Consider the following 16,674-nt stretch of genomic DNA (forward strand, 5'->3'; position numbering starts at 1 on the left):
CTATCCTCTAAGTCTTTGGGAAGTCATTTCCTAAAAGTGGGAAACATTCATTAATGGCTTAAAGGGTTTAATAAAGACGGTATCAGAAAGAAACTAAGGATACCAGAGTATAGCATCTGGCATTTAGTAGGCCCTTCTTAAGTGTTTGTTGAAAGAAGAAAAGAGCTTTGTTTCTCTAATCATACATAGATCTTATGCAAAGTATTTGTTTTTACATGTTTCCTAAAGGAATATTTTATAAGCAGCTGGTTACCCATCAGAAAATCTATGAAAACTGAATTTAGCAGTAATATTAATTTCCCAAAAAGTTAACTAGTAATCTTACATATAAATATATCTATCCACAAGTTCATGGTGTTTGTGGATTTACTGCTGACTGTGTTGACTCTTTGTGAACAATCAGAATGTCCATGAAAATAAGGCTTTTAAAGTTTAGATAATTTGTAACTTGTTGAGATACATGTTGAAATTCTATTTGCTAAAAGACAATGTATGGAAGCAGGTATATTAGATAATGAATGGGCAGTCACAAATTAGTCTGGCTTTTAATATCTTCTTGTTCTCACCTAAAGAGCAATGTCTGTTTTGCTTTATGACATTTAATAGAGGTGAGTTTTGCAGTTATAACATTCATGAATTTAATGTTTAATGATGGTCTCAGAACTTGAACAGTAGGAATGCTGAGAATCTAAATATATACATTTTCTTGTATGTGTAACTTATTTTGAATAAACTATGCAAACCTATCAGAGCTAAATATTTTGGTGAAAGAGAAATATGCAGATATACTATTTAGTATATACTTAGCAAGTCATGTAACATCTTTGAAATATAGCTTTCTCCCTTATAAAATAATGAATCAGGGCATAACCACTAAGACATTTTCTAGCTGCAAGAAATCGTGTTATAAATTATTAACTATCTCTAATAATTTGAATTATTGTTCAGCAAACATTTTTTTAAAACCAGACAAAAACAAGCAATGGGGAAAGGATTCCCTGTTCAATAAATGGTGTTGGGAAAGCTGGCTAGCCATGTGCAGAAAGCAGAAACTGGACCCCTTCCTGACACCCTACACTAAAATTAACTCCAGATGGATTAAAGACTTAAACATAAGACCTAACACCATAAAAACCCTAGAAGAAAATCTAGGCAAAACCATTAAGGACATAGGTGTAGGCAAGGACTTCATGACCAAAACACCAAAAGCATTGACAACAAAAGCCAAAGTAGACAAACGGGACCTAATGAAACTCCACAGCTTCTGCACGGCAAAAGAAACGGTCATTAGAGTGAATCGGCAACCAACAGAATGGGAAAAAAATTTTAAATTTTTTTATTGCATTTTAGGTTTGGGGGTACATGTAAAGAACATGCAAGGTTGTTGCATAGGTACACACATGGCAGTGTGATTTGCTGCCTTCCTCCCCTTCACCTATATCTGGCATTTCTCCCCATGCTATCTCTCACCAACTCCCCACCCCCCACTGTCCCTCCCCTATTTCCCCCCAACAGACCCCAGTGTGTAGTGCTCCCCTCCGTGTGTCCATGTGTTCTCATTGTTCAACACCCGCCTATGAGTGAGAACATGCGGTGTTTGATTTTCTGCTCTTGCGTCAGTTTGCTGAAAATGATGGTTTCCAGGTTCATCCATGTCACTACAAAGGACATGAACTCATCATTTTTGATTGCTGCATAATATTCCATGGTGTATATGTGCCACATTTTCCCTGTCCAATCTATCATCGATATTAACGTATCTCCACCTTCCACTGTAGGAAGAGTCTACTTTCCCATTCTATTGATGTTAGATTTGGCAATGTAATTTACTTTGGCCAATCAAATGTCAGTGAACTTCACAGGAACATAGATCCTGAGTGTTCTTGGGAGGTCAGATTCATTCTTTGGTGACTTGTCATGAAAATGCGCCACTGATCCTTCATCTTAGGTTCAGTGCAAAGACATATATAGCAGACCTTAATCCAACATGCATCCTGGAGCCTAGCTCAGCTAATGCACATCTTGAAGCAGAGCTTCCCAGCCAAGCCCAGCTGAGTCAGTCAAACTATAAGTAACCTAAACAGTCAGAAATGCCTGTTATTTTCATTCAGTGAGTTCTAGGGTGATTTGTCTCACAACATTACTGCAGTCATAGCTAATACTACCATACATATACCATATAAGAAAAAGACCAATATAGCTCTTCTTACTAGCTCAAATTTATTTTGACTTAAACCCAAGTTGGCTTACTTTTTTGTTGAGAATACCACATGAAGGCTGTACTGAACATCTGTGTATTGATAAACGAATAGCTTCTAAATCTATCCAAGGATTCAAGAATCTACCATTGTATGGGACTTAGTAGGACACAAGGCGTTGACTGCCACCACAATGAAGAACAAATTCAGCTATTTATTTTCCCTGACCCCTGGCAATGGGAACCTAGTTCTGTGGCCTAAATCTGTCTTATAGCAGCAGTCATCAATTTATGGCCCATCAGCAAAATCCAGCCTGCCGTCTACCTTGGTAAATAAAGTTTTATTTGAACACAACATGCCCACCCATTGATATATTATATATGGTTTCCTTCACCCTATAATAGCAGTGTTGTGCAGTTGTGACAGAGACTACATGGTCTGCAGGGACAAAAATATCTACTAACTGCCGCTTCAAAGAAAAAAATCCATCCTCTGACTTATCAGATACTTCTGCCAGAGACCCTAATTGTAGCTTGAGTGACACACAAAAAGAAGAAATAATTTAGATACTTTTTTTTTGGCAGTGACAATAGCAAGCAATGTCCAATGCCATGGTGCTCCTGGTGAAGCAGTGGACGTTGGCATGAGAGCAAAAATAATTCAGATTTACCTCATAGCTTGATAATGGATATGTTACTGTATGCCCAGCCTGCTCTTCCTTTATAGTTTCTTCTCATTGTTAAACCTAGCTCTCAGGTTTTCGCATTGATTCCATGAGGTGTGAGTGATATCCTTCTAGTAATTTATATAATTCTACCAGAGTCACTTTCTGTTAGTTGTAACTCAGAACCTTGACTGGTCTATAGACCTTGATTTATTGCTAATTCTTAGTAAGATGTTTTCATTCCATTCCCCAGTGATCTTGTTTTGTACAGCTCCAATCTATCAACCCTTATTTTACTGGCTCATTGTCCATGTTCTCTCCAAGACTGTGAAGCTCTTCAAAGTGGGGACTGAGTCTAATTGTTCTCTCTGTGGTTCTCAGAGAAATTTGAAAGCGTGTAAGAATGTATTAACATGTCATGACTATCAGAGCCATAAGATCACCATTTTCATCATCAAAATTGCCAACCTTAATTGAGCCATTATCATGTTTAAGCAATCCACTAAGCTCCCTATATGCATTCTGTCAGATAATCCTCATAACCCTGTGACAAAGACACTATTCTTATTCCATTTTAAACATAAGAAACGTATGGAGCAGAAGACTTAAGAAACTTGCTCAAGGACATATAGATAGTCAGCAGCAAAACCAGGATTCCAATACAGGTTGGAACTCTAAAGCCTGCAGTCATCAGCAATTAATTAAGACAGTTTTTATCTGAGATTATACTAAAAGTCAAAGGAAATTTAACAACTCCTGACCAAATCCTACAAAATGTCAATGGATGTGGAATTTCAGCCACTGAATAAGAAAAGGTTGGATCTACTAGAGGTAGAGAAACTCTATCCTTTGTCAAAACCAGAAAAGTTCTCAGAGTTGGGGTGAGATTTTAGCTACCCTCTCTGTGGAATGACATTAATGTTTCTGTTTAAGTCTAGGGTGAAGGTAAACTGAAAGAGAAATGTCCATATGACCCTGTGAGAAGGGAATATCTGGATCATTTGCCAAATATTACTTATAAGTAAAGTGGAGGAGAAACTTCAAAAAGCAGAAAGTGCTATTCCTACTTTAGTGTAAAACTGGTAGGTGTCTATACAAGCACAGTAATCACTGGCTACCCAAGAAACTTCAAAGGTCCTTAGGGGATGATGTGAGTGGCCTACAATGCTGGGAGAAAACAGTGACTATAAGAAGAAAAACCAGAGGGAGAAGAACTTCCCAACAGTGGAATGAACATCCCAAAATGTAGTAATGAAACAGACATCATAGGACTATCCTGCAGAGCCTCATAATAACTCAATGTGAAATAGTGGTAGAAAGTACACCATGGTGGCAATATAAGTGTATTCAAATATTTTTATTTAGTTATTTTAGAGACAGCCTGTCACCTAGGCTGGAGTACAGTGACATAATCATGGCTCATGGTAGTCTTGAATTCTGGGGCTCAAGTGATCTACCTACCTCAACCTCCCAAAGCACTGGGATTACAAGCATGAGCCATCATACTATAAGGTTAAGCTTGCATTTGCAGCATATACACAGAGTGGCTGAGTTTCTATTCCTTTATCAAGCCTAACTTTGGATACTCTGGGACCATCTATTTTAAAGGAAGTTGAGATAAATCAATCTCTCTCTCTCTCTCTTTTGAGATGGAGCCTTGCTCTGTCACCCTGGTCAGAGTGCAGTGGCGGATTTTGGCTCAGGGCTCACTGCAGCCTCTGCCTCCTGCGCTCAAGGGATTCTCCTGCCTCAGACTCCCAAGTACCTGGGACTATAAGTGCATGCTACCACACGCAGCTAATTTTTGTGTTTTTAATGGAGAGGGGGGTTTCACCATGTTGGCCAGGCTGGTCTCAGATTCCCGAACTCAAGTGATCTGTTCGACTCAGCCTCCCAAAGCGCTGGGATTACAGATATGAGCCACTGCACCTGGTCTGGAAGTTGAGATAAATCTGTTCGACTATCCAACGGGGAAATATTCTCAGGTTTCTGAGAGGAGGCTTGAGTCCAGACACACTGAACACCAACTTTGTGCTCAGCACTGTATCAGTCCTAAACATATAACACAAATATAACATAGCCCTTTTCTATAAGGAGCTTGTGCAGGAGGAAGAAAAGTAAACAAATTGATTACTATGTGGTAAGTTCTAGGAGTTGGCACATCAGATCATATATTCTACAGGGTAGCCACCAAGTCTGGAAATATTTCCAAATACATAAATGATTTATTGATAGTATATTACATTAAATGATTAAATAATATCCGTATTTCCAGATGTTATAAGCAACTAATAGTTTTAGAATTTCTAGAAAAAGACAACATCTGAAGTAAGACCTGAAGAACAGGTAGGTCAGAGGGAGCACAAAACACTTGGGCATCTGCCAAATTGATTTAATATCGCTAGAACATAATTTGGAGGGCCTGTAGAGCAGGCATGAAGAAATAAACAGTGAGGCTGATCAGATAATTAAGCACAATTAAGGAGTCAGGGTTTCATTCTCAAGGGAATGAGATTATGGTAAGGAAGCTCTTACACTTTAGAAAAATGATGACCAATGAAAGACCATTGAAAACAAAGTGAAGATAATAATTTGAGACAACTAAGATTAATGCTAGAAGTCTTTCTTTAGGTGTCTGATGTAGTAAACCAATAACTAAAATAGGAGTCAAGATGGTTAGAAATAGACAGATGTAATAGATATCATGGAGGTTCCCTATAATTATTAGATGAATGATTTTATTTCCTCTGAGAATAATTAAGAAACCTACCTCGAGAATAAATAACTTTGAAATGAATCACTTTAGGCTGTTAGAGAACTTTATTACTTTTAATCTAAAAATGTCAAAGAAAAAGTATTCCACTTCTTGTGATGTGAGGCTAAATAATGTACATGAATTTCTGCCACCCCCCAAATAAGTCAACAGCTAAATATTTCAGTTAAGAAGAAACATAACTTTAAATCAACTTAACAAATTCCCTATGGCAAAAAAACTGTGAGGGAGGGGCATGCAACGTGTAAAGTGTCACCCTCCAAAATAGAAATAATAAATGAAAATCAATTTTTTATTGATAGGTAATATTTTTAAACATATTAATGTAAGTATCAAACTCCTATGAATATTTGGACACAGATTTGACTAAAGATGTTAAATCAAACAATTGTTTATAGTACTTCAACTTGATGACCTAATATGATTTACAATTACCTGAAATTTTAGAAGACACAATGCTTCAACATAATGCTAAATTTAATACTGAATAATTTCTAGAATTCAGCTCATTTGTCTGAACTGTTCATCATTATTTGTTCTCATTTTACTTACCATTTTTCAATGACAGTGATACCTCTCTCTTTCTCCCTGTCTTTTTTCCATGGGCAGTACTGAAATAAACTGTACAGTTCCCTGAAAACAAATCATTTCTGTAGGTATCAATCAAAATATATGTGCTACCTACCCTTGTCGGTCTCTGTACATTTTGTTAACTTTCTCCCATTGGAAATCAAGCTGGGAGAGAGCTTCCTGTAGCTTCACCCTTTCCACCGGCTTGGCACTTTGCAATGCTGCTGTCTTCTTGCTGTGAATTACGTCAATACGACCTGAGATTTGTTGTAGGGTATCTTTTATATTCTGTAATACAAAAATTTTAAAACAAGTAAAAAATGAATTAGTTGTCTATACAAAAGGAAATATATACATATAAATCCCAAAGGCAACAAATGGTATTGCAATTCTTAATTATTGACTTTTTAAAGTGACTTTCTAGTGACTTTGACACGCTCAAATTCAATTGGTAAATCATAAACCTCATCCTGATAGAGTGGATAACACCCTACATCTTAAAACTGACTTCATTTGGCTTCTGTATCTTGACCTCTTCTGATTTTTCTTCTACCTTTATGTCCACTATTTCTCAGTCTCCTTTGCTGGATCCTTCTTCTCATCCTGATCTTAATATTAGAGTGCTCTGGCTCAGTGTTGGCACTTATTTTCTTCTCTTTCCATAATTCCTCCCATTTGTTTTTATAATTTTAAACATCCTGTATCAGACAATGACACACAAATGTACATCTCAAGCCTGGACCTCTCCTCTGAACTCCAGTCTAACAAATGCTAGTAATTTCTCAACACTTGGAGGTCTCACGAGACTTTCCAACTTAACATGACCCAAATAAAATTCTGAACTGTATTTTCTAATCCTTCTCCTCCCATAGATACCCTCATTTCAGTAAATGGCAATTACTAATTTCAATTGAATTATAGTAATTCAATTAACAATTATTCAGATTGAAAACTTTGGAGCCATCCTTAATTTTTTTCAGTCTCCAGTATTCAAATTATTGGACAATTGTTTTGACTTGACTGTCAGAAGATAATTCAGAATTTAACCACTTCTCACTACCTTTCTTCCTACAGCTCTGATAAAGATATCATTGTCTGTCATCTGGATTATAACAAACCTATTTCCTTGTGCTTCCATTCTTTCCCTTCTCCTGAATAATTCTCTACACGAGAGCCAAAGAGATTATTTGAAAACGTAATTGGGATCATATTACTCCTCTCCTCAAAATCTTCCAGTGGCTCTTCAACACAGAGTTCAATCACAGCCAATTTTAAAAGCCTACATGAAAAATAATTATTCTTCCTGCACTTTATACAAATAATCAGGCCAAGTATAATAAAGCAAATCTGTCCTATTATGATTTGTCTTTAATAGAAATGGGAGACTGGAAAGAGAAAAAAATATGTTTTAAGAACTATGGTATACCGGTTATTAGTCTGATCTGTTGTTTTTGAGTTTCTTCCTGCAATATACACTGACCCTGATTATTCCCGTGAACCCGCCAGTGATCTCTGACTTCAGCTCAGAAGAAACAAGAAGGATGGGTAGTATAGAATTCTGGATCATTACTGGAATTCTGGACATGTATTGAAATCAGCTAGCAACTTCATATCATCTTGGTTCCAAGAGTTGCCCAGTTCATGAAAATTTTCTAATTTAGTTTACTTGGGATAATCTTGCTTATTTTGCTTTACTGTTATGGAATATATTTGCTGTTATACTATTTGTATAGGAATGCAGAATAAGCTTACACAATATTTTCTTAAATTGAACACTTACTAATCTTCCAGATATCACCTTTTATCAGTTATGAATAGCCCTCACCAAACTGATGCTTGCTGACTGAGCTCTTCTCTACCCTAAATACAAGAGACCCTAATAGTTAGGCAGAAATATCATTAGCTATATTGAGCCTGAAGAAGTTACAGAAGATAGATTTTCATCCCTCTCCTACTCTTAGGATTAAGGGCTCTGTTGTCAAAGAAAGGGGGGAAGTATGTCAGAGGCATTGAAACCAGAGCAACCCTGTCTTAAATAGGGGCTAGAAAAAATAAGGCTGAGACCTACTGGGCTGCATTCTGAGGAGGTTAGGCATTCAGTCACAGGATGAGACAGGAGGTCAGCACAAGATACAGGTCACAAAGACCTTGCTGATAAAGCAGGCTGCTGTAAATAAGCAGGTCAAAACCCGTGAAAAACAAGATGGTCCTTCTCACTGCTCATTATACACCAATTACAATGCAGTAGCCCACTGAAAGGCACTCTTAACAGTGCCATGACAGTTTACAAATGCCAAGGCAATATCAAGAAGTTACCTGATATAGTCTAAAATGGGAGGAACTCTCAGTTCTGGGAATTGCTTACTCCTTTTACCAGAAAACTCATGAACAATACACCCCTTGTTCAGCATATAATCAAGAAATAACTATAAGTTCCCTTAGTCGAGCAGCCCACGCCACTGCCCTGCCTATGGAATAGCCATTCTTTACTCCTTTACGTTCTTAATAAACTTGGTTTTACTTTTTTTTAAAAAAAGCATAATGTTGACTATGGTCTATAGATCTCTATACGACTTGCTTGTATACTACCTACCATTCCAACATCATCTCTTCCCAGTCTCTTTGTGGTCCACAATACTTCAACCTCTAGCTTTATTGCATTCCTTTCGTATACCAACTATATTCTTGCTTCAAAATTTCTGTCCTTGTGGTTTTCTCTGCCAAAAATAGTTTTCCTAACCAACATTTAGGAAATGGTTCCCTTATTTCTTTCTCATGTTAAGGGGCCTTCTCTACTACTCTATTTTAATGAGCGTCAGCAATCACTCTCTATTCCTTACATTATTCTTCACTGTTCTTCATAGACACCCTTATTACTAAAATTAACATATTTATATCAAATGGCCTGTATATACAAGTAGACTGAAACCTGTGAGTACAGGGATATTATCCGTTGGGATTCCAAAGCTCAAACCTGCGCTTGGCACATGATAGATGGCAAATATTTTTTTTTGTTGAATAAATGAATAAATAGATGGTTCCATAAATTCAGTTCATGTTTTATTTATATTCTATTTAGGAAAAAAATCAGAAATGACAAATTTATTATATAGGAAGAAAGAAAAATCTAAACATATTTATTCTCAAATAAATTTGCTAAAAACTAAATTCTGGCTATTCTTGCTAGTATGAATATGGTTATTTTGATCATCTAAATTGTGTATAAGGTCAACTGGGCAAAATTTATTGAGTTCTTTCCATGTGTACAGAGCAATACAGCAGAAACAAAGGTGTGTGAAACACAGTTCACTGTGCTTTTAAAAAGTTTTAAGTGGGTTTTGTTTTAGTAGTAAGAAAGGGTATGAAGAATTGAAGAAAAAAATGAAGTCTCAGCTAGATGAGGAGGAAAAAGATGAGTATTTTAAGTGGCACCAAACATTTTCTAGAAGTTCAGAGAAAAAATGTATCAGATATCATATTTGGTCACAGGCTCAGGAAAGAATTCATGAAGAAGGTGTAATTTGCAGTAGACATAGCTGAGTAGTAGAAGTGAGAAGAACATTATAGCTAGTAGGTAACACAAATGCAAAGAGAGGTAACAAGGGCAGTCATATTTGGTTGCCTTTTTGGTAACACAGAAGCTTAGGGGAAGATGGGCCAGGAAACAAAAGCTGAGGATGTTCAATAACGTGCTTTGAATCTCAACAGAAAATTCTGCCTATACTTTAGTAGCTAATGGGGAACTATGAATTTTAAAATTTATTATGTAAGATTTCAAATATATATGAAAGTAGGAAAATAATACAAATAGCTCCCATAACCCTATAGTCCAGTGCCAACTGTTATGACTCCATGGACAACCTTGTTTTATGTATAATCCCACCCACTCACCTCTTCAACAAGATTATTCTGAAACAAATTGATATATTATTTTATCCATAAATACGTCAGCACTTTTCTCATGCTGAAATATTCTCTCATGAGAACTTTTTCAGGGAAAGTACACATAATACCATTACCACACCTACAGTATCCACAAAAGTTCAATAATTGAATCAAGTATCTAGTTGCTATTCACATTTGAGTTGAATTGGGAAGGAAGTTTAGGAAATCAGCTCAGCAGAATTCAGTGATTGTCTGTTGTGTGAAGAAGTCAAAGAACTTGAATGACTCTTAGGTATCTGGCCTGGGCATCCACATGATTTGTGGTATCAATGAGTAAAACAATTTCGGATGGATGACCAGGTTCCATGGGTGCATGCTTGTTTATGTGTGCATAAGTGATTACTTCAATTTTGAATATGATCATACCAAAAAGCCTTTGGGGCATCAAACTGTAGATATTCCATAAGCAGCTGAAATCAGATTTTGAGAAGAGGAGTAAGATGGAAAGGATTGCTGAGCTATACATATTTTCACATTTGTATACATGGACTAGGCTTTCTAAGCAAAGAGCTCTGGCAAATGGCTTAAGGGATGATTGAATGGCAAGTATACCTTGGAGTTTAGACTACTGCATTCCTCTGGAGAGATTTTAAAAAATTTCTCTCCAAGAGCCCTTTGATTATATTTCAACAGATATTCTAAAAATAATAGACCTAGATCTTTGGTTTATATCCCAGAGCAAAGTCTCTGTCTTTCGGTATGTCTGTCTCTCTGTCTCTCCCTCTCTCCCCTCCCCGATGCATCAGGTGCTTTATCCAGACTCTGAGATCACAATTTTGGGATTTCTCTCCTATATTACAACCCCTGCACTCACAGATAAACATCTTGCCCTAAGATGCTTTTGTGTAATTGATTATGTATTCTCTGATCCAGAGATGTTGTGTTTCCCGACTAGATAAATAAATATAAATTTTATCATGTATAAACAAAGGGAATATTCTTGCATATTTTTGGGCAAAATTGAGAAGGATTTATAAATTGGAGACTGGGTTAGATAGGGAGCGACTGATGCTGATCTTACAGTTTTCCAGATGACAGGCTCTGAAGGAATCTTTACAATCAGAAAGGGAAACAGTCAAGAAGTTAAGAATAGAACTTAAAGGGTTATCTGCCTTCTTCTAAGATTTCTTGTTTATGGTGCATGAGGACTTGCCTTGAGCAAGAACTAAGCTGTAGAGGCATGTGAGAATATAGATAATGTCAGTTGTAAAGGGTGAAAGTCAATGCTTACAATGGGAACCTAAAAAAAAAGCAACTGTGTTCTCATTTCTTATTATATATCAGCTAAGCAACAGGGTCAGATACAATGGTTATGGGTGATATAAGTGAATTTCAGTGAAAGAGGGTATATTTAAAATACAATTTCAAGGAATTCTCTTCAAGGCTATGTACACCTTGTGACGGAAAGCCTTCATTATTTCTTTTGTTTAGCACCTCAATTTAACTCTGTGGAAAAAAGTACTTCTCTGACAGGTCAGGTATTACCATACAAAAGAAAGAACAAGCCCACAGAAATAGCCTGAGAATTTACTTACCTGGAGAAATGCAGGTTAAAACTGTCTTTTAGCAATTTTGCATAGAGAATTGATAGTCATTGGGATGTGTGGTGTTGAATAAGGCTAAGGATGGTTAGATTGCTCAGGAAAGGTTTGCAGAGTGAAGAGTGAGAAGAAAGGTGGCATAAAGATGAAACGCTGTGAAAAGCACAGGCAGAGAAAGGAGATGAGTATGCCTAAAGAGTAACAGTCAGCAGACCCAGGAGAAGAACCGGAAGGAGGGAGGGAGTTGCCAAGTCAAATGCAGCTAGAACCAGGAGGGAAAAGTCAACCTGGGCAATTTAGGTCATTGGTGATCTCATCAAGAGCAACAATAGCATGTTGGAAGTGGAAAACATAAATGTAGGCAGATCACACTGTTATTTGTTGTCATCCTCTCTCACTACAAAATAGAAAATAGCTTAGTACAACACTGCAGTTTGCTGAATTTGATATCAGAGACTTGTTTATTGAAGAAAAGCTTACTACTGATAAAAACCAAACTTATAACAGATACTGTTGGGTACTATGCTCTCTATCTGAGTGATGGGATCATTCATATCCCAAATCTCAGCATCAAACAATATATCCATGTAACAAACCTGCACATGTACTCCCAAATTTAAAATAAAAATAAAATTATAATAAAAGAGATACAATGGGTTTCATATCTGTTATTGATGCCCTAAAAGTCACTGAACTCAAGTATATGTCTAGTATTATTTCTTTACTTTTATTTACCTGGTAGAATTTTACTACCATCTTCTGATGGCTCCAAGCCTAGAGCCTTATGTGGAATGTTTAGGGTTTTTCCACTAGCTCGATTTGGTCAGGTGCCAGAACCATGCACCAACATATCTTCTTGGCTGCTTCTGTTAATTCACCTGACCTGGGCGCCTGATTTCACAAGCACTTGATTTGATTCAACTCTCAATTCTGTAAGTCATTGACTCCATCATTTTCACTTGGCTGTCAGTCCAATGGCAAAGATCCATAACTCTGACAAATTCTTCACTTGATAACAAGCAGCCAGCTGAATGAAAGGCTGATTACTTAAATTCACATTGGGCAACCAGTCACATTTGTTAGTACATAGAGGGTCCAAACCCTTTAAATGCTTAGCTGTAAGCACCCATGGAGAAAAAATTCAAGGGAAGGGATAAAGGATATTCCCCATCAGCACATAAAAGTTCTCCAGTTATGGCTTTGATATGGTATGTGTGTATGTGTATTTGTTTGTGTATGTATACATATTCTCTGAGGATTTGAGTTTGCCAAGCTTCCTGATTTTAACCCAAGTCTCTGGGGAGCTATCAATTCTCTAGAATGCTGTAGAATTGCTCAGCATCAAGTTATGAACGGTTTTAGCAATGCTAAGCAGCGTGGTGCAATCACAGAAAAACTTTCCATCTTAAATGAGAAAAACAAAAAGCAAAAACTGGGGCAGGGGATGTCACCCTCCCTGACTATCTAGATAATAGCTCCTTGGTGCATTCTCAGAGAATGCTGTCAAAATTGGCTGGAATCCAGGAAATAAATCCTTTTTAAAAGTTCCTGTACCTATTCGTGCTCCCAAGGCACTGCACACAGAAAAATGGTACGTGCACCAAAGAAAATTTTGTGGCACTTTCTGTAAAGTCAGAGATGAGATCTCTGATAGCATTTTACTATTTTAGTTTGTCTAGAAATAAGTGATCTTTATAGTTTCTGACCCTCTAAAAATGAAGCCATAGTCCCTGTAGTTGCTATGGTGATATAAAAATCCCTAGGATCACTATAGAATATAGCATTTCTATTTCTCTCCCTGAATAGTTCCTTATCTGAAAATATGATGTCAAAATGACAAAGTACCAACTTTTTAGTCAACTCCCTTCTTAATTTTGACATGCCCCTATGAATTGACCTCTTCATTGCCCCACTGAAATTCTGCAAGATGTTTATTTTTAGCCTTTCTTTCTGTAAAAGGAAATTATAAATATACATAAAAATGAAATTTTAATTTCTAAAAGGCATTTGTGTATGAATTTATATAACAGGGAGTTCTTAATATTTTAAAATAGGATATTTGCAACTCTGGTTCACAGTCCTCAGCAAGTTAAATAAGACCCTGATTATATACTGTGAATAGAGGAAAAATTAGATAGCACAGTATGTTTTACAACTGGCAGATGAAATCCAGATACCTAAAGTAAGGAAAAGCAGAAATCTATAAGCCATGTGGCTTCAGTTCATTTATCTATTTGAAAAGCTTATTGTTTAAATAAGTATTTATTGATAACACAGATATAATATCAGCCTCAATTTGAGATATGAAAATAAAGATTTTAAAATGTGTGTCTCCTTTCAGAGGATAATCAGTTTTTAAAGGAGACACATACAGAAATAATTTGAACATAAAGTGCTTTGTTTATTCAAGTGTTGTGGAGTATATTTCTTTAACAGGATAAAAGGCGAAGCCTGAGAATACAGATAATTTATCTTGGAAACAAACAAGGGACCTATTTGCCAACTAATCAGTTTAAGATAAAGGTCTCAAGAAACTCTTAACTATGCTTTGTTCTTTATCATAAGGGATAGACTGTTACTGTTTAGTTTTTCTTCCATTTAATGTAAAGTGACAACTACTCCCTTGCTGTCCGAGATTTTCATTACAGAGCTTGCCTTTACCATCTAAATGGTAAACTTATGGGTATAAATGTCAAAGTATATATTGCTGAACCTGAATAGATCTAGAGTAGGGGAGAATAATATCTGACAAATTGAACTTACTGTTAATCACTTTGGATGAAAGTAAACTTAAAAGAATTTACTGAAGTAATAAATATCTTTTTTATCTATAGCAAAGCTCCTTGCTTCCCAAATACTATGAAAATTGTCAGTGTAAATTCTGTTATTTAAAATAGTGGCCGGGCATGGTGGCTCATGCCTGTAATCCCAGCACTTTGGGAGGCCGAGGTAGGTGGGTCACTTGAGGTCAGGAGTCCAGACCAGCCTGACCAACATGTGAAACATCATCTCTACTAAAAATACAAAAATTAGCCAGGCATGGTGGCATGCACCTGTAATCCCAGCTACTCAGGAGGCTGAGGCAGGGGAATCGCTGGAACTTAGGAAGCAGAGGTTGCAGTGAGCCAAGATTGCACCATTGCATTACAGTCTGGGCAACAAGAGTAAAACTCCATCTCAATCAAACAATCAATCAAAATAGGATAATTTCTGCTGTCCTGTCTCTGTGGTCATTCAATTCAGCCATTTCTTAAACTTCAACATCCAATTACTAAACGAAAATATCTATAATTTATAAGTGTCTTTGCTCCTATATTTCATACCTAGAAATAAGCTCATGTACACTTTCACAAGTATACAACTCTTTCCAAGTTAAGATTTTAAATAATATGTCTACTGTGGGATGTACATACAAACATTAATTGGCTAATTTTTCTTCTGTTAAAACGTTTGTCCTCAGTAATAAAATTTTACAAGAGAAGTTGCCAATGTTTTCGTAGTCAAAAAGTTTCAATTACAAAAAAGTCTTCAAAGGAAATCATCAAATTTCAAATACGTAAAAGTGTAAGTTAAAATGTAAGACAATATGAAATCGATTGTTGTTTTAGTGAATTTTCCCCTGAAAATGACTTCAGTATTTCAATGATATTCTGGTTTGAAATATATTGAACTTTATTTTTTAGTAGAAATGATAAAATTGCTTTCTAATGATTTCTCAGTTTTCATTTCTTTGAAGGACTAACATTAGCAGATAGCTGGAAACACCTATAATATGCATTTTTTTTTTTTTTTTTTTTTTGAGATTGAGTTTTGCTTCTGCTGCCCAGGCTAGAGTGTAATGGTGTAATCTTGGTTCACTGCAACCTCTGCCTCCAGGGTTCAAGCTATTCTCCTGTCTCAGCCTCCCAAGTAGCTGGGCTTACAGGCTCCCACCACCATGCATGGCTAATTTTTGTATATTTAGTAGAGAAAGGGTTTCAGCACGTTGAACTCCTGACCTCAGGTGATCCGCCCACCTTGGCCTTCCAACGTGCTGGGATTCTAGTTGTGAGCCACCTCGCCTGGTCTATAATTCACATTTTTAACCATATTTATTTCCTGAAGGAAATTTCTATTTTTTCATTTAGTAATAGATTTCTCATTGTATCTTTTCCCTTCTTGGCAGGATTCAGTACCGTTAGGCACAACTTTCATCACACAGCCCTAGCCTCTTTAGTTTTAACTAGTAATGCTATTTTCTAGGTTTCTCTCTCTTTGTCTGACAGCTACATCTCTGTATTCATTCATTAACTCAAGAAATATTTGTTGAAAACCTACCACAAGACAGTCATGTTATATCTTGGGGATATAGTCATGATCCAGAAAGAAAAAGTTTTGCTCCCTGGAATCTCACCTTCTATAGGAGAAGAAAGCAAACAAATGGGAAAATGACTAAACTATATGTTCAATTAGATAGTGGTTAAGTGCTGAGGAGCAAAATTAAAGCAGGGAAGGAGGAAAGGAAGGATAAAGTGGGGGGGGTCAGGATTTTAGGTAGGAGGGGGTCAGGGAAGACCTTACTAAGAAGGTGGTTTTTAAGTGAAGATCTGAAGGAAATGCAGTAGTTAGGCATTTAAAGAAAAATCATGAGAACAACATTCCAGGTAGGTAAAGCAAGTACAAGGGCCCTGACACTGGAATGTGTCTACAGGAGTGGCCAAGGAACATGGAGGAAGTGATTAAGGCTGGAGCGTATTAGCCAGCGACTACCAGGGAAGTATCAGAGAGAATGAAGTGGGTAAACCATGGAGGGCCTTATGAAGATAATAAGGACTTCCCTGTTTACATTGAGGGAGACAGGGAGCCTTGGGGTTTTGAACAGAAATGGGAGATATAATCTGACTTTTCATTTAAATAGGTATCTGTGGCTAGTATGTTGAGAACAGAGTCTACATGGGACAAGGGAAGGAGGGGGAAACTTGTTAAGAGGCCATTGCAATCATC

General features: G+C 36.7%; 1 protein-coding gene across 12 annotated transcripts in view; it reads right to left on the bottom strand.

Annotated features, from left to right (window-relative positions):
- The window catches only part of DMD (dystrophin), a 2,282,798-nt gene that overhangs the window by 1,211,774 nt on the left and 1,054,350 nt on the right, over positions 1-16,674 (bottom strand). For all 12 annotated transcript variants that reach the window (XM_032285804.1, XM_032285805.1, XM_032285797.1 and 9 more), the window contains one exon: positions 6,321-6,493. In XM_032285804.1, the coding sequence (XP_032141695.1) occupies positions 6,321-6,493 (173 nt within the window). The remainder of the gene's footprint in view (positions 1-6,320; positions 6,494-16,674) is intronic.

The sequence above is a fragment of the Sapajus apella genome, unplaced genomic scaffold, assembly GCF_009761245.1.
Source record: "Sapajus apella isolate SASKATOON/1434 unplaced genomic scaffold, GSC_monkey_1.0 scaffold17, whole genome shotgun sequence".
In the NCBI taxonomy this organism is placed as follows: domain Eukaryota; kingdom Metazoa; phylum Chordata; class Mammalia; order Primates; family Cebidae; genus Sapajus; species Sapajus apella.